The sequence below is a fragment of the Blennius ocellaris genome, assembly GCF_963422515.1.
Source record: "Blennius ocellaris genome assembly, chromosome: 4".
Classification (NCBI taxonomy): domain Eukaryota; kingdom Metazoa; phylum Chordata; class Actinopteri; order Blenniiformes; family Blenniidae; genus Blennius; species Blennius ocellaris.
The window spans coordinates 13,907,663-13,925,859 of NC_137653.1; the positions used below are offsets into that span (position 1 = coordinate 13,907,663).

The window sequence follows — 18,197 nt, forward strand, 5'->3', positions numbered from 1 at the left end:
TCTATCTGTCTGTCTGTCTGTCTGTCTGTCTGTCTGTCTGTCTGTCTGTCTGTCTGTCTGTCTGTCTGTCTGTCTGTCTGTCTGTCTGTCTGTCTGTCTGTCTATCTATCTACCTATAGATCTGGCAAATGCTTTACAATTTCTCAATGCAAAAAACTTTTTCAATGAAGTAAATGAACGATACAATATTTTTTTCATTCACCAATTTGGCAGTGTGCTTTCACCAGATTTAAAAGGCTCTGTTCACGTTGATATTTTTTTTTAAGATACACTGTATTTGGAACAATGATCTGCTCCTCAGCAGTGAACTTGTGCAGGAGAAACAAAAAAATACAGTAACTTGACAATATTCACTTTGTTTTAATAACTAGCAAATAATTGATTTACAGTCACAGACAAAATATATATCGAAGAAGGCCTCAAATTATGTGAATTAAATGAAATTGTAACAGTGAATATGTAGGTGTTCCTAATTCAGGATAGGTGCAAGAAGAAACTAATGTTGCCACTTTAATTGTTTTCATTCTGTTTTTGAGTAGACTCATCAGAGAGAAAGCTTTGTCGCGAGTGGAATGATGTCCTCAAGGCTGAAGTGGCTGATAGTGATTCAGCTCCTGCTGAGTGAGCAGGTCCTGTGTAGGGTCCCGCCTCCTCCAACGACGAGAACGCCTCTACCTCCAGGAGCTCAAGTCTCTCGGGAGGACGAGGAGATGGCTCAACTGGATCATTCATCACTTCCAGTGTCACAATACCAGCCTGGTCTCTTGCCCCAAGAAAAGTCCACTCAGCAGTCAGTGCTTGCACAAAAGGATGAGAGACTGCCATCTGCTGCGCTGATAACGTCAGTTCTCAGAGCGAACCTTCAGGGAAAAATTCAAGATCATCTCCAAGCTCGTGGCAACGTCAGCTGCGAGGAGTTGCTCTCTGCCAGCACCGTGGACGACCCGTTGTCTTCTGCATTCCCCCAGGAGTTGCTGGGTCTTTCTTTGGTGCCTGTGTTGGTGGTGGTGGGCTGCTCAAAGGAGGCACAGACCCTGACGATGAAACTGTACGACCTCCTGGGAGTGGCAGACACAAATGCGCTACTGGTGCAAGTGGGGGGGCTCATAGAGGGGAGGATGAGCAACTCCAAAATAGAACCTCCATCAGTATCTTCATTTTCAGAGAAAGATCAAGCAAGGCAACACATGGAGGCGGTGATGTACAACATCCAGCAGCTGGCAGTGGTGGGAGAGGGCACATCTCCGCAGGAGGGGCATTGTGAGGGTTGGAACAGGATGAACGGAACCATACTGATAGGAACGGCTGTGGAAGGAGGCATGGGTGGACTGGAGGATGCTGTGAGGAGCTGTGAGAAACTGGGAGTCCAGTGTGCTGGGGTGACCAGCACCGGACCTCTCACTCCTGGGCTGTACGAGGCAGTGTTGAAGAAAGGTAGTCGCGTCCTGCCATCTGTAGGCGCGGAGTCCGAATGCTGGATTCGTCAATGCGGCGAAGACGTTTGGACCAGCGAAACTTTGGGGGCACGAATGAAGCGCAGCCCCGGGAGCAGCTGCATTAACAAGCGTGAGCAGCGTGTGTACAACGTGGTGGAGTGGATCCCTGCAGTCAGCACCCTCTACAACCTCGGCACAGCGGTTTATTATGCCTCGGTCAACTGCTCCGAGACGGCCAAGCAGCGAGCCATTCTCAGCGCTGTGGACCTTGGAACAGATGCCCTGATGGTAGCGACAGGTGGGACGGCGGGGGTGGCAGGCTATGCTCTGGGGGCAGGGGTAAAGACTGGCGTGAAGGCTGGAGTCAGGTATCTGCTGAATTCCATGAAGGAGGAAGATGATGTAGTGGTGAACCAAGCCAGCTGGGAGGAAGGCGTCTTCACCATCCAGTAGACTGAGGAATCAACACACACCCTCTAAAGCATATTTACCAAGTAACGGCTAATAACGTCTTATTTTTCTAATTGATTTGAAGTGTAACTCACAGGATACATATTTCTCAGAGGACTATCACACCCTTGCTCTGAGACGATAAAGATTTTGCACACAAACTTAATTTAACAATATGAGTACAATGACTATGCATATGAATATGCAATGTACCATATTGTGACACAACAATTATGAAGTCTTTTGGAAATTGATAGTCAATCCATGTGTAAATAAAGTTGTTTTTTTTCCATAAAACATAGAATCTTAAAATTAAAGATGATTAAATGATTTTCATTTTATCAGTAAACAATCAAAATAATCCATCACCTCACACAGTGAGCTTTAAGCATGTTTTGATATATCTGTGTATATGTAGATGAAGGATTCATCATACTGGGCAGCACTGAAGAACTGGTCTCAGGAAAGTAAACATTCACCTTTTGTTTGGTCTCTTCCTCCAATCAAACCTTTTGTCAGGTCAGAGTCTCACTCACAGCTCTGGTGCAATTGCAGGGAAAGTAGATTGATGACTAATTGTAGTTGTTTTATCTATTTTTTTCTCCCAAATGGTAATAAACTTTATATTAAACTTGTGTGCATGTAGTGTTTGTCAGTGTTAGTTTGCTATCTTGTCAAATCCTTTCCTTTAGAGGCTCACTTTGACCAGGTGAAGAGATCTCATATCAAGATATCACATTTTCTATTCAAATTATAGAGGAAGGCCATGGTGGGAAGATTTTTATGAGTCCACAACCAGGATGCTATATGCCAGTATTTCAGTTACACTATTATGTAATTACCAGACATATCTTAATGCTGATTATGTTTGTGAGAATGGGTGCTGGCTCTGAGACAGACGGGTGGCCAATTTCTACCCTCACTACCTGTATTGATGCATTTCACCTGTGAGTTGCATGATATCAATACATTTTACAAAGCATGGTATCTGCTTATTGCTGTGCATTATCAACACATTTGTTGACAGTTGAAGTAAATATTTTCAACACAGTTTAGTAATTCATGCCATTAGTTAGGCAGATTTATAATTTATTCCAAGAACTCTGATGTCTGCACATGTTTACCAAACAGATACATTTGTACTTTTCCTTCTAAATCCACAATCAGTGAACTTGTCTGTCTGGCAAATGCATAATTATTCAAATTTAATTCACTCCGAATTACACATGAAAAATTACCTTATTAAAGTTCATTTATTGTAAGTTTTAAACTGAAAATGTATAAAGACAAGATCAGATGTACTGCCATTTTGGTCAGGCCTTGCTTGGAAAATACATGATTTGGTCTCAAGCAACTGTCTGGTAAAGATGAAGGTCAAGAGATGATGACACGTTTACCTCTGGATAAGTCTCACTTAATTTCCCAAGGCCAAATATAGCACCATTGTTTCTGACGGGTGAAGCGAGACATCTACTGGTGAGAGTGGAAACTGAGGGACGCGGTGCAAATGTCTCATGAGTTGGGTGAAAACGATCACTGCCAGCTGAATATTTTTTTAAATTGTTAATATGCAAAACAAACATTTCTGCTATAATAAGATACAATAAATAAAGTGATGACTTCAGTCAAGATAGTAAATATTTGATTATTCAAATAATTGTGTAATGTTTGTCAAGTACATATATTTTCATTGACTACAACGTGCGGTCTTTTTTTAAACTGTTGTATCATTGCGTGATGATGTCATATGTTATGAGCTTTAACAATATCAATTTTCTAAAAAATAATTTAAGTTGTAATACCATTATGAAAAGGGGAAATGGCACAAGTGTAAGATTCGGGGAAGCCATGCACGCAAACTAAAAATGAAAGCCTTAAACAATAAGTGTATTATATTTGCAATTTTATGTTTTCTTTCGTTTCTTTTCTTGGCTCACATGGTCACTTTTCTAAAAAATCAAACTGTCAAGTGTGAATGTCAGTGTGTGAATGGGTGACCTGGCCATGATGTACCCAAATGGAATCGACTTCCTGTGCCACAGTGCCAAACAACCCCGTGAGGCATAAAGTGGTACACAAACAAGGGATGCATTTATTAAAGTGGAACTTATTGTGTTCTCGCTATCAGTTTCAGGCTATTTCTATATATTTCCAAAACTATAAAGACTGAAATAATTGTGATGATTGAAGAAGTTATAATCCTGCACCTGAGAAGCTACATAGGATTCTACTGAATGGCTCAGCTGCACCGAGGAACTGCAAGTTCAATAAAATAATGTAGCCATCGTGTCCAGCATTACATCTTTGTTGGTAGTGGATAATGTACAAGTCACTTGCACCTGACCAAGAGGAAGAATTAACTCAGAAAAGAGAAGCAAGTTGAATAAATAATTAAAATTTCTTAATTACAAACTTTCTACATTGTAGTATTTAGGGGTCTAATTACTAAAAATACACATGGGTGCCAACGTTTAATTCATTTATTTATTTTTGATCACTTTTGACATCCCCCCTTCCCAAATCAATTAGTTTAACCTTTGGTAGAACCACCCAGGTAAATCATCATGTTGGATTATGAGCCTGTAAAATAAACCAAAAAATAAATGTGCAATAATCACACAACGTTGTGGGCATACTATGTGCACATCTGCAGTATATACAAACACATAAGTGTCGTGTTTAACTCATGTAACCCATGTAAAACCTCAAATAATATTCTCCAAACTCTATATACAGTCACGTGACCCATGTTAAATGTATGTGTGGGTGGCTATTTAATAAACTAGGCATGTGACACTGAAGTAATTATAATACTTTCCACAGCTGCAGGGACAATTTTCAGAGATATACAACCTATTTTGCGGTCTATAACTGCGTCATACGCTTCCTTTGCCTCCATCAGTTTCACAACGTCACTTCTTGGAAATATTCAATGTAACTTGGCCGTAAGTTTCTATTTTGCTCACCACGCCCCGGAGTGAAGAATGACATGCAATACTAACCAATAGAAACTGCAACTGAGTCCTCAACGAGACCAATCAGTTTACAGCGAGCGCGCACTAATGAAACTATGACTCTTTTGTTGACATTTTGGTTCTAAATCTGCGTTGATACCAGCTACTTTAGAGCCAAAATGGCGCCTAGTTGAAACCTCTGAGCGCGACAGAGGCGGGACAAGCTGGGAACCAATGAAAGAGACACGGAACCGAAAAATGGGAAGATACGACATGAACACGCCTGATTCAGCTGTCGGTTGTTTTGTTTTCCCCACCATCCAACAGTATCTATCGTTAGCAAGGAACTTGAGCTGGTTATGCACGCATAATTATTTGTATGTCAGCTGGAGGGATACTTCTGAAAACTTGGACGAAGGTGAGTCAAAGCTTTATCGAGCTCCGTCTGTAGTGTTCTACAATTAGATCTATTAAGAAGGATAAAGTAGTGCATGATCGTGGACTTGACACGCAGCTTCGAGTGGCGTTTTTAACAAGTCATAGATTATATCTCATTTCGGAAATGGTTCCTGGTTTGTATCATTCAGGAGTTTGCACTTTGTTCACTCCACCGACGTGTACACATTTAATCTCAGTGCCAGTAGGTCAGTGATGTTCCTGGGAGGTGTTTAGCTCTCTTTCTCTGCACACACACGATCAGTAACCCTTTTATGGGTTGAAGTTTCGAAAACAAACCTGGAAAAATCGTATTAAAAAGTGTTACCCCCCCCCCCCCCCCACACACACACACACATATTTTATGTTATAGTTAGACGGTGGTATAACATTCATAAATCAAAATGTGTAAATGTGCACTAATAAATGTAAATCTATGTCGCCCATATTCCCTTTTCTGAATCTGTTAATCATCAGAATAGCTTTGCTTATCTTTAATTCTCTATGTTTGCGTTTGCCAACCACAGGATGGCTCAGTGGGAAAGACTGAGAAATCTGCCTGATGGCTTGAAACAGCAGCTACATAACCTCTATGTCAGCGATGTGTTTCCTATGGATGTGCGGCACTATTTGTCAGCTTGGATAGAAAAGCAGGAGTGGTAAGACAGCAGTATTCCTATTACCCTTTGGCCTATGCCACTGTATGTGACCCTGTTCATGACCTGACTCATGTTCCTAGGGAGCGAGCGGCACGAGATCATGCCCTCGCAATGGTGCTGTTTCAGGTCCTGCTGGAGAACCTGGACAATCAACACAGTCGCTTCATCCAGGAGGAATGTTTCTTAATGCAGCACAACATAAGACGTTACAAACAAAACTTTCAGGTTTGCAGAATGAATATTCTATTTTGCGTTAAACCAGAAATAACTACTCTCGGTACTACACACATGGATGTTCGGAGCAGCTCACAATCATTTACATAATAGTAGCCTTGCGTCTCTCAATCTGACTTTCAAGTCCATGCATTTCTGCAGTAACCTTTGAAAGATGTAAATCACCCTTCATCCATCTTCTGTTCTACTTTATCCAACATGGGATATCTTCAGTCGATCTCCGCTGACTGTAGGTGTCAAACCACCACAGAGCAAACACAGAGACAGATAATCACACATACAATCACAATCATGTTCTCACCTGCCAAAGATTTTAGAACCGACAAGGAATTTAAAATGTCAAATAAGTTTTTATTGACACAGTAAACCAGAGTCCCCGGTGAAAATCAATGTATACAACTCTGCATGTTGTCATATCTGTGAAGGCTTCAAACATCAAAACTTTTATTCGTTGTTTACTTTGGTAATCAATTTTAATGACCAATTATAATACATATGTGTTCTGTTTTATAGGAGAAGTATCAGGATGACCCGTGTGCTTTGGCAAGCACAATTCAGTGTTATCTGAACAAAGAGAAAGAAATTCTGGACGATGAAGAAATGATTGGAAAGGTTGGGACATCACATCATTTACTTATTGTGTGCCGTGTGGAGGAAAAACATACTAGGTTCAAGATCGATAATTTGATAATTTTCTTACTTGGTTATAAGTTCAATCATAAGAAATACATATACTTATGGTTTTGGGTCTGAATTGCCATGACAACTTTTGTCTTGACCAAGTTTGTGTTCTATAAAGTGAAGATGTTCCCACAAGCAGGCTTATTGTTTTTAACTGTGTCTCTCGCTCGGGTGCTTCCTTTCTACTACAAAATCACAAAGCATTCCATCTGACAGACGTAGAACCTGTCATCCACTCCTTTTTCCTTTTTGTCTCAGGTCCAACATCTGCGAGTGGAACAGGAGCCCATGGACACAAGCAGTCAACAGGACCTCCATCGGAAAATGGCGAGCCTCAGGGATGAAATGCAGGTGCACGATGTTTTGCTGCGATATTATCACGTTGTTGTTCATAGATGAAAGATCGCAGGGGATCACTTATTATTTCTTTCTTCTTTATTCTTTGGTGTGTAGGGGATGGAGCACACGATGACCTGTCTGGAGGAGCAGCAAGATGAGTTTGATTTTAAATATCAAATTCACAAGTTGGAGGGTGAGTCAGATTCAAAATGGATTTGATCTTTTTGCAAGTCCTAACAATACTAACGGATGATGACTAACAAGTGGTTGAGAATCACAGCTAAATAGTTCTTATGTTTGGTTTTGTCATCTATGGAAACTCATCCCACTTCGGAAACTCAACCAGCTGTGGTTGACGAGGCCGTTCGGAACGACCAAGTCAAAGTCCTCCAATTGCTTCTCAACAAACTCAATGATTGCAGAAAAGTATGACCTGGCCTTCATTATTTTACAACAACACCTTGTTCACTTGAATTGTATATTTTCAAATCTTGTGACATTTTTCATGTAAAACTGCTTTTCAGGGCATATTGTCAGAGCTTAAAAAGCTTCTGGATCGCATTGAGGAGCTGATCCACCTGCTGGTGAATCGGGAGTTGGCAGATTGGCAGAGGAGGCAGCAGAAATCCTGCATCGGTGCTCCAGACAGCGTCTGCCTGGACCAGCTTGAGAAATGGTATCTTGTGAAGAGATTATTAGAAATCCCTCTGTGAATGAAATACAAAGCTAGTATTGCAGCGACCATCCCATCATCGCTTTAAGTTGCTGAAACGTTTATCTCAGGAATGTGAAAAACACACAGAAATCAAATTTCATCTCAGCCAACCACCTCTTTCATCCCCAGCTAATCTTTGTGTTCTTCTTCTTGTTTTTCAGGTTCACCTGTGTGGCAGTGTATCTGTTTCAGGTGCGGGAGTTCCTCAGTAAGCTGGAGGAGCTGGTAGGAAAAGTGACCTATGACAACGACCCCGTGAAAGATAAAAAACCCGCTCTGCAGAAGAAGGCAGACCAGCTTTTAAAAGACTTGCTCCAAAGGTTTTGTTATTAAGACTCACTTTTCTCACTGTGGTTGAGTTCAGTTTCAAATTCACTGACATGGTTGTCTTTCCATATTCTGTCTAATAAAGCTCCTTGGTGGTTGAAAGTCAACCCTCCATGCCTCCGGGCAAAGGGCCGCTGGTTCTCAAGACAACTGTCCAGTTTTCAGTCAAGACCAGGTTGGTGTCTCACTTTATTGTCCCATGTAAATGTATAGAGATTACATTAGTTTTTTCAAATATTTCCACGTCTTACTCCATTTATTTTATTTTTTTTAGACTTCTGGTGAAGTTTCCTGAGCTTAATCACTGCATGACAGTTGACGTGTCAATAGACAGGTTAGTACAAGTAGTTCGGCTCATTCAAAAGGAATCCATCTGCATTCAGATACTCAATTCTAAACAATTAGAGGATGAGACGTTCCTGTTGTGGTTACTGACCTGCCTTTCTCATCCTTGAAATTAGGGAGGCTCCACAGATCAAAGGGTGAGTATTGTTTCAGCTTTCATGTGAAATTTTATTTCAAGGACAGCTTTTGAGATTATACACATAATTCTGCAGCTATCGGCGCTTTAATGTCCTGGGAACGAAAACCAAAGCCTTGTACATGGCAGAGAGCCACACTGGGGGCATGGTAGCAGACTTCAGACATCTGGTGAGTTAACATGCTTTGAAAGAGAGGAGCTGTTGGGAAAACAACTCAAACGATTAATGAAGTACCCCACAACATTTGAGTTATTCTAACGATAAACCCTGTCACGTTGTTTAAGCCTTTGTAAGATATCTCTGGATAGCTAGTTTTTAAAATGGCAATGGGCTGGAGTAATACTGTCATGTTAGATAGTAATTCAGTGATCTGTCTTGTGTCTGCAGAGTCTCAAGGAGCAGAAGTCTGGAGTTGGTAATAAAGTAGCCAGTGATGTAAGTTCACCTTGGAAGCTGTTCATGCAAGTGATTTACCTCAGTCCCTCCAAGACGTGAAGATGTTCACCTTTGGTCTTTTGTCTGTTCTGTTGCTGTCAATAGATTTCTCTAAGTGTTACTGAAGAGCTCCACCTCATCTACTTCAACACTGTCTTTGAGATGAAAGGATTGTCTGTTGAACTGCAGGTGGATTTTTTTCTTAAGTGCTTCCCTTAAAGTGTCATGGCTCACCTCTTTATGAGTCCAGTCCAAAGGAAAATCCACTGAAGTGCATTTCTATGAAAACAATTGCAGCCTAATTAAAAGTTGTCTTTCTTGACGTAGGCTTCCTCACTCCCGGTGGTGATTATTTCCAACTCCAGCCAGCAGCAGAGTGCCGGGGCATCTGTACTCTGGTTCAACATGCTCCGTCAGAATCCCAAGGTGGTAGTTTGTCCTTCCCACACATACTATTTTGCATTGTAATTAACACAGATACACCATTCCAACTCAATCTCATACATGTCTTGTAATGTGTGCTATTTACAGGATGTTTTGTTCTTCGCAAACACTCCTGCTGCCCCGTGGCCTCAGTTTGGGGAGATGCTAAGCTGGCAATTTCTGTCTGCCACTAAGCGTGGTCTCGATGGTGCTCAGCGGGACATGATCGCACAGAAGCTCTTCGGTAAATCTGTATACCATGGTCTTTCCGCTGCCTTTCATGTTGTTGTTGAATTCAAAATTGATTAGAATTTTTATTGGGGTTTTTATTTTTCTCAAGTTAAAAGACAGTAACACTTGTAGCACTAAGGTTAAGACCTGGATACCTCTTACTGGTTAAATCTAAATAGATGCGTCCGATTATTTTCTATGTAATAATTTCTCAACAGCAGTCTTATTCACTACCGTAAACATGTCCAGGAGCTATAATTGAGACTGTTTTATATTTTTATCCTGCCAGGGAAGCTGTCTAACTATGACACCTGCAGCGTGCCTTGGTCAAAATTCAACAAGGTAAGAATCCTGAATTCAAACAGCTCAACACAAAGTAGCTGTAATTACTCAAAAATCCTTATTCACCTTTAGTTTGATATAATTAAGTCTTTTTTCCTTGCAGTTATATTTTCATTTTCACACTCAGAAGCTAGCATGGCAGTAGATTGTTTGTTTCTTGGGATTAAAAATACAGTAAGTGTGCAAGTGTTGACCACTTGTGTTACAGGAAAATGCTCCAGACACTTTCTGGGTGTGGTTTGACGGCATCTTAGTTATGGTGAAAACTTATCTGGAACAACTGTGGAGGGAAGGGTATGTATGTGCAACATTCAAGTCAAGGGCTCATACAGAGTGCAGCTCTTCAAGTGGTGAAAAGCGTTCCCCCTCTTCTGTTGTCAGGAGAGAATGAATTATGGAAGTTTGGGCCCAATAAATATAAATCAGTCGCTCTCCTTTTTTCGAAGTAAAAGTGTCTTTCACTCTACAAATGTCAATTTTGATTATTCCTACATAGGGTAGACATTTACAACTATTCCATAGGTAAATAAATGGTGAGGATAAAGTTTAGCCATCTATTTTAAATGTGCAACTGAATCACCTCTCACTGAAGCACAGGTTTGAGGCAGAGGACATGTTTGTTTTGTTGATGGCGCCTGATTACAAAAACAAAAAATGAAGAGAACAATGATTCATGCACTTGTCAAACTCTCAGCCTGTGTTCTTCAAACTAAGTTTGTGAAACTGTTGTTTTCTTTGCCTTTATAGCCTCATCATGGGATTTGTGAGCAAAGGCAAAGAAAAGTCCCTCCTGAAGAAAAAACAAAGAGGAACATTTTTGCTGCGCTTCAGCGAGAGTGTCAACGGAGGAATCACCTTTTCCTGGGTGGAAATCACCAGCACTGGTGGGACGTGTTTATTGTGCAAATGATATGAAGCTGATGCATGAAAGATTAAAGTATAAAGAGTTGGCCTGTGACATTGGTCAAACTAACCGTTCTTATTCCACGCCCCTGCTCTATTTTAGGTGAGCCAGACGTGAAGACAGTCCAGCCCTTCACCAAAGTCGATCTCTCACAAATCCCCTTTCATGAAATCATCCGGAATTTCCAGATCTTTGAAGCTGATAATGTCCCAGACAACCCTCTGGTTTACCTGTATCCAAACATTCCAAAACATGAGGCTTTTCAAAAATACTACACAGAAAAGACTGGAGGTAATGCTCGATATTTTGGTTGTTTCATGACGATGAAGCATAAAGGCATGTTGTGCACCTTGTGTAACGCACTCTTTGATATGGGATTTTATTGCTTCGATTCATAAGTGTTTACTGGACTCAGTTTCTATGAGTTATTGACATTTGAGAGTTTATGAAGTTTACCCGACACCAGAGCATGATTGAAGCTGTACTGAGACCCTCTCTTTAAGTGTTGCGTTCACACGTGACCAGCCACACCATGAAGTTGTGAAAGCGCCTTACCTTGTCGTTTCTTTCAGACATTCAAAGTTTTAACAGCCACCATTTAAAACCATTGAATGCCTTTCAATCTCTCCTCTTTCAGCTGACAGTCCTTACATAAAATACATCAAAACCAAGCTGGTGTTCGTTTCGAAGGAGTAAGTACAACTGCTCATGTTGCACCGAAGCTGCTTTTTCACCCGTGAAACAAAGTGTGTTATTTATAATACTACCAGACTCAAATACCCTCCGTCTTAGAAGATAGTGCACCCAAAAAACATTAAACATTTTTTATGAGCAACTGGTTTTAATGACTGTTTGTGATTGGTCATGTAGGAACACACTGGAGGCTTGGTCACCCATGTCCACTGACATGACACAGGGTGAAGGCCTGGAGCTAAACAATGGCCCGTGTGGAGAGACAGCTGGTGAGTCATGGCTCTCCTCGCTGTCCAATCCATCCAAATAGAGTGTCAAACAAATCGTTCGCACTCAACTAAACAGCTCTGTCACTGTTTCTACTGAAACCTTATAGCATGTCCAATACCGTCTTAAATTATAGTTGGACCACTAACTTCAATCTTTTGGGGTTTGCTGCATGCTTCTGGTGTGTCGAACATAAGAGGGCAAGGGTGTGATTGTTCTTTGCACGAAACCAATTTGTTACTAACACACGTTTGTTAACGCTTTCATTTTTCATTGCTTGGTGCACCTCCTAAAAATCAATCAATGAATGCAAAGTCAACTTAATAGATTTAACATCTGTTCTTTTTTTTTTTTAAAGGAGGATTTTATTTCAGTCTAGAATATTTTGACCTTGCCTAATGATCATTCTACCATTTTAAATGTTTAAAAGTTTAAGTTAATTAGAGAAATCTGTGCGCTCCAGTTTGTCATGTCATTTTTTGAGTCATCAGTCACTTGGTTTGTGGACATGTCCAACAAAACATTGAACCATTCCTTTAAAAAGCACAAATGTGCTGCGGGGCTGCAGAGTTCTCATTTTCACTTCTTCAGTAAAAAAATCGGTAACACAAATGAACAACGCTACGTCACAACAACATCGACCCTCCCTTGTTTCTTTCTGTGCTTTTAGATCAAGATGGGCTTCCCCATCCTCTGGAAACGCTACTGGAGACTTGTCTCCCTGATCCCATGCTGAGTGGCTCTTCCCCAGAAGAGGAGATTCTGGCATATATCGAGGACCCCCACCTTTTTGATGACACTGACATCTTGCCAGATGTGACCGCACTGCCCGACTTTGGCTTTCAAGCATTGAACTTCCTACAGCAGCAGTCCTGTGGGATTACCCTCCCATTGGAATATTCTGTGAATATTTGACCGAACTACAATGCTTGACTTGTCCATAGCTTTATCCTGAGCGGCTTTCACTGAATATACTTTAAAAAGTATCATGTACATAGCCAATTTAGTGTTACTGCAATACTTTGCTCTTATTTGTGTTATTTTCTGAAGTAGTTGGAAACAAATCATGACCTTTGCATATCAGTTTGCATATCTATGTTCATTTTTCATTGGATTGGAATTTGTTTTTGTTGCTTTTATTCATGTTGGTGCAAATAAGTAATTCAAAGATTCTGACTTAAGAATGTACTTTTTCTTTTTTCATTTTCAGACCTTGCTTGCATCAAACATGCGATGATGTTGCAAACTGACTGTGGCACAATGATGTGAAAGCTTGGTGTGATGTGTTCAGCACATTGCATAGACTGCACATAACTGGATAATACTTCTGCATAATCATGTAGTCAATAGTATGGCACTTCAACTATATTCATCATGTGCTATTCTGCTAACCTGCTCATAGAATTGAAAAAAAAAAAGGGTTTTCACATTCACATTGACAACAAAGCTAATGTTCACAAATGTTTAATTGGTGATAGTCATATTCATTCAATATTAGGTTCTTAACATGTATATATTGTCAAGTAGTGCGTTTCACTGTTGACTGCTCTGTTTTACTTAATTAAAATGTTTTTTATTATATTGGTTTGATTCTGAAGTGACTTCAATCACAATGAGCATCTGATAAATAAACATGATAGGTCGGGGCTGTAATTTTTCTATCTGGGTTAATTTCCCTGAAAAGTAGAGCCCATCTCAGTGTTCCGGCTCTAATGGTTTCTATGTTACCTGGTGTTACTCGTCTACAAAGATGCCAAATAATTTAAGAATTTCTCACAAGGTTACCCCTTCATCTCATGTTGTAAATGACACTTGCTGACATACCTTTTCTGGTAAAGAGCATCGGCAAATACGAACATTTACCACGTCACCGTAATGCCACAGGCCAAATGTGTATTTGAACATGTTAGGAATTTCCAAATATGTTGAGTGTGTCTTTTTTGTATATGAACAAGAGAGAAAAGTCACATTTTGAACATGCCCCATTCATATTTTTTTTAGGAGGTCTTGTCCCAATCATCGTTTTATCATGCTTAGTCATAAAGTATCAGCAGAAGAAGTTTATTGCCCAAACATCAGTCATAATTTCCTGAATCACTGAGAGAATTGGGTCATTTGTATGATCATTTCCTGTACTGACAGTTTAAAAAAAAAAAAAATTAAAAATTAAAATCAAAAAATTATTTAAGCAATATTTCTGCATACAGCAGAAATATTGTATACTTTAAAACTATGCATCAAAAAATGTGTTATATTATAAGACAAACATATGGTTGTAGACCTACAAAAAATGCACTGAAAACAAAAACGATGCCAAAAAAAAATAAAAAATCAGTCCTAAATCTAAGCCATCACACATGAAAACCATATAATTTAAAAGTGATTGAATTCAAACAACAGTACATGTGCCATCTCATGTGTGCCTAGTAAATAACATCACATTGGATTAATATCAGAAGAAACATCAGACGGCATAGGCAGGAATCAGAAAAGTCTGCAACTAAACGCGGGACCAGCGGCAGGTGAAGGCTGAAGCAAGCCTGGTGAGCAGTACGTAGTAGGCCTGTCGAAATTGTCGGTTCATGACGGCATAGAGCACCGGATTGATGCAACTGTTGAGCCAGGTGAGGTTGGCACAGAACATGTGCAGTATTTGTGGAGCTCGGCCGTGTTTGTCAACTATGTTGAGGAGCAGGAAGGGCACAAAACAGAAAACAAAACAAAGAAAAACGGCAAAGCACATGTGTGTCACACGCTTAACTTCACTGTCATCTCTTTTAGTGTTTGAGTGTGAGGAGGGAGCCGTATGGGTAATGTTTGTCTCAGCCGTGTTGGCACTTGTGGCAGGGTTTTGGGTGGGCTGGGGAATGTTTTCACAGGAAGTCTTGGTATGTTGAGAAGTATCTGCCTGGCTGCTGAGCTCAGACATACTTGTCTTTGCCAGGCCACTCTCCACACCGCTGTCATTGGTTCCCTCAGCCGAGGATGGTGGCTTCCTCCTGGATGAGCGTTGACTGAGCCTGTAGCGACGCAGAGCCTTTGAAGCAATGATGACGCGCCTGTAAATCAGCAGGTAGAACACGCCAACACAGCCCAGACCAGCAAAGAAATAGAGAAATAGCAAGATGGTGGAGTAAGGGCGGCCCCTGGTGCGATGAAAGCTGCATGTGCACACCTGTGGCACAAACACATATACTGACCAGAGTGGGCCAAAGCTAATCAGGCCTAGTGCCCATGAGGAAATCAGGAGTAAAATCAGACTGTATTTGGAGAAGACCCTGTCAAACACAGCCCTTTTTGCAACCAGCAGATATCTACTCATCGCAACCAGACAGAGAGTGATAATGGAAACCGAGTTTGAGAGGAACAGCAGCAGACCGAAGACGGTGCACCAGAGCTGTCCGCTGCGCCATCGCAGGTGGAGGTAGGAGTCCACGGAGATGGGCTGCAGCACGGTGCAGTACAGGAGATCGGCCAGAGCCAGGTTGACAATGAGCACATTGAAACGCGTCCTCAGATTTGAGTCGAGGACGAAGGCCAGCACGGTCATCAGGTTGCCCACCGTGCCGGTGATGGTTACAGCACAGCCCCACAGCACAGCGAAGTAACGGTAGCCTTCGACTGAAGGGCTGTGGCAGGAGAAGAGGTCCTCCTCTGTTTGGTTTGTTTGGTTCATCAGCATCCTGGTATGACGATATGCAGATTAACCTCTTTGCTCTGTGTGCACACAAATATATCAAATTCACTGCTGTGCAGATGGAAAAAGGAAGTTACTGGTTGACTTCATGGTTCACCACTTCCTCACGAACAAAGCCCGCTCACTCAATGGAACTGGGGTTTGTGGAGTGAAAAGCAATACAAGTATTTTGTTCTTCTTTGTTTGGAAGTTTATAGTTTCCTGTAGGATTAGAATAATTGTATATATTTGTATTGGCAAGATTTGAATAATTTGAATATTATAATATGAACAAGATCTTTACTTATCATGATAGTATCAATAGGTTAAGAAAAATATAAAATGTGTGTACAATTGTCCATAATTTTGTTAAATATTCAAATATTTGACACTCTTTGGTTTAGTTTCAAATTAAAAGTTTATCTTTCTGAAGCATTTAAATAAAACAAGATGCTACTGAACTGGACCAAAATAAAACACTTCAACAATAACTAATAAGTAAATATCAATATTTCCTTCCAGTTTAATATGTGGGGTGATTTAAAGATCCCCTTTTAAAATAGAACTGCAATGAATTGCTCACCTTCACAGATTCCTTTCTGCCTTTCTAGTTGTTGAAGCGTTGATGTGTCATTCTCTGCGGTGGTCTGGTTTACTGAACACTTCCCTTCCTGCTGATGATTATTAGTGGGCGTCTGCTCTGTTGCTAAAGTATTCTTTGCACAACACAGAGTGTTGTAGGGGTTTTCCAAAAATGCTCTTTTAAAATGCTGTTTCTCTCCAATAGTGAAATGCAAAACCAGCCATGTCATCTTGGTGAAGCATATTTCAGTCTCATGTTTATGTTGATATATTTTATGTTAATCATTTACTGTTAATCATTTACTCTGGCACCAAGCAGATCTCTGCAGTTCCTCATTTGATGAAATATGATTTTTAATGCTGTGTCACCACATTTTCACAGCAATAGAAAATATAGCACTGATATAAATAACAGGAATAAAAATAGATCAATTTGTGTTCATGCTTTTCAAGTTGTAAGTGTATGGACAGCTTTTCTTTATTCCTCAGGCCTTGTGCTTCAGCCGCAGGTGAGATTCATCATGTTTTGTCTAGAATGATTTACCACACTTACACTTTATCATAAATGAGAGCACATTACGCCCCTTCCCTCCACAGTTGTTCCACTGGCTGTCAATTTAGACTGCATTCAATTATTTTATTTGTTTTTTAATCTTCAGATGGTGTCGTCCCACCTTCCCTCTCTGAGGGTCTTCTTCCTCCCAGTCCTTGGTTTTATTATCCTTCGTTGTTTCTACATTTGTTTCTGTTTTTTGTCTTATACATTAAAATAATTACAATCACTTTGGTTATTTTTGAAAAATAACATTGACTTGAGATATATTAGTGGTGTGAGACAGTTGACATTAAATGGTATAACAATTTACTAATGTATCCGAGTCAAAACTTTTATCTTACAAGTAAACAGCTTCATCAAGTTGGTCAGATTTATCCCAAAGGAGTGATACAAACACCACCAATAGGACACAGAAAACTGCGCAGTAAGTAAATTAGTAAGTACATTTTAATCACTTACTGTATTTTCCTGATGGAGCTTCCCTGTAACAGGTACAAATTCAACTGCTGCTTTGAAGCTTCCTATTTCTATGACAAGTAATCCTGTATTAATGCAAAGCAGCATGCCAGCCACAAGCAAATATCAGTCAAGCACTGATTTTGTCTTTCCTTTGGAAAAACAATATGAAATTGAATAGTTTGTTGATATTATTAATACACTGATATTTCCGTTAATGCCACTGTTTTCACAGCAGGAGCTCTGAATGTTGGAATTCCAGCTTTGGTTAAACAAAACTCAAAAGTCATTTTCAAGCTTAATAATATCATTTGCAATTGAATGAGGTGTAGAAGCAAAGAAGAACATGATTATAAGAGAGGGGAAATATATGGGGGTATTAGAAATGACTTCTATGGAATGGTCTTCAGCTAAACATGACTTTGACTTGTGATTTGAAATGGTTTCTTATTAACTGGGCATACCAAATTCACAAAGGCTGACTGCATTGACTCCTCCAGAGCAGTTTCTAGCCTTGGAGATGGGCCTTATCACAAAGAAGTGGGTGCAGATCAGGGAGATGACCACCAGAGGGAGATGCAGATTGTTCTAACCAGTCTGACATTTCTGAAAATTCCTATTTATTTCCTGCAATGCTCTGAAATGTTTGACACGTTCTTCCACCAACCTATATAACTTAAACATTACATTTTGTGGTTATAGGGGATTGGCATCTTGAGCCAATGTCTTTATGGGCAACACAAAGAATAAAGCAGGCAAACTCATCATTTGACTACCCCTGTTTGCATGCGATGCTGTTCATGGTAATGTTCCTTGTTGATCACATGCAAAAACGCACACAAACTGAAAAAGGAAACCTTTTTGTGCAAATATTAAATTTAGCATGCTTTGTACAGGAACTTAGTAAACTAGTCTGAATA

General features: G+C 40.2%; 3 protein-coding genes across 3 annotated transcripts; 2 read left to right on the top strand and 1 right to left on the bottom strand.

Annotated features, from left to right (window-relative positions):
• Window positions 1-575: 575 nt before the first annotated feature.
• apof (apolipoprotein F) lies at window positions 576-1,889 on the top strand (the record flags this gene model as incomplete). Its single annotated transcript, XM_080495437.1, has 1 exon — window positions 576-1,889. The coding sequence occupies one exon, from the start codon at window positions 576-578 to the stop codon at window positions 1,887-1,889; it is 1,314 nt and encodes a 437-aa protein (XP_080351563.1).
• A 3,248-nt stretch (window positions 1,890-5,137) lies between these two features.
• On the top strand, window positions 5,138-13,586 carry stat2 (signal transducer and activator of transcription 2). Its single transcript, XM_080494374.1, has 24 exons — window positions 5,138-5,258; window positions 5,803-5,934; window positions 6,015-6,159; window positions 6,682-6,780; window positions 7,108-7,200; window positions 7,303-7,381; window positions 7,535-7,614; window positions 7,713-7,864; window positions 8,065-8,223; window positions 8,316-8,405; window positions 8,505-8,564; window positions 8,692-8,712; window positions 8,788-8,881; window positions 9,100-9,147; window positions 9,253-9,336; window positions 9,475-9,573; window positions 9,679-9,814; window positions 10,091-10,143; window positions 10,352-10,437; window positions 10,891-11,027; window positions 11,150-11,338; window positions 11,685-11,739; window positions 11,918-12,009; window positions 12,678-13,586. Exons 2-24 carry the CDS (start codon window positions 5,804-5,806, stop codon window positions 12,920-12,922), a joined length of 2,427 nt encoding a protein of 808 aa, XP_080350500.1. The 5' UTR covers window positions 5,138-5,258; window position 5,803; the 3' UTR covers window positions 12,923-13,586.
• A 921-nt stretch (window positions 13,587-14,507) lies between these two features.
• gpr84 (G protein-coupled receptor 84) lies at window positions 14,508-15,689 on the bottom strand (the record flags this gene model as incomplete). Its single annotated transcript, XM_080495438.1, has 1 exon — window positions 14,508-15,689. One exon carries the CDS (start codon window positions 15,687-15,689, stop codon window positions 14,508-14,510), a length of 1,182 nt encoding a protein of 393 aa, XP_080351564.1.
• Window positions 15,690-18,197: the final 2,508 nt, after the last annotated feature.

Coding starts and splice junctions, on each gene's coding strand:
- stat2 (XM_080494374.1), top strand. CDS start 5,804: ATGGCTCAGTGGGAAAGACTGAGAAATCTGCCTGATGGCTTGAAACAG. Junction 9,815..10,090: donor GATCGCACAGAAGCTCTTCG/GTAAATCTGTAT, acceptor TTATCCTGCCAG/GGAAGCTGTCTAACTATGAC. Junction 11,339..11,684: donor CTACACAGAAAAGACTGGAG/GTAATGCTCGAT, acceptor CTCCTCTTTCAG/CTGACAGTCCTTACATAAAA.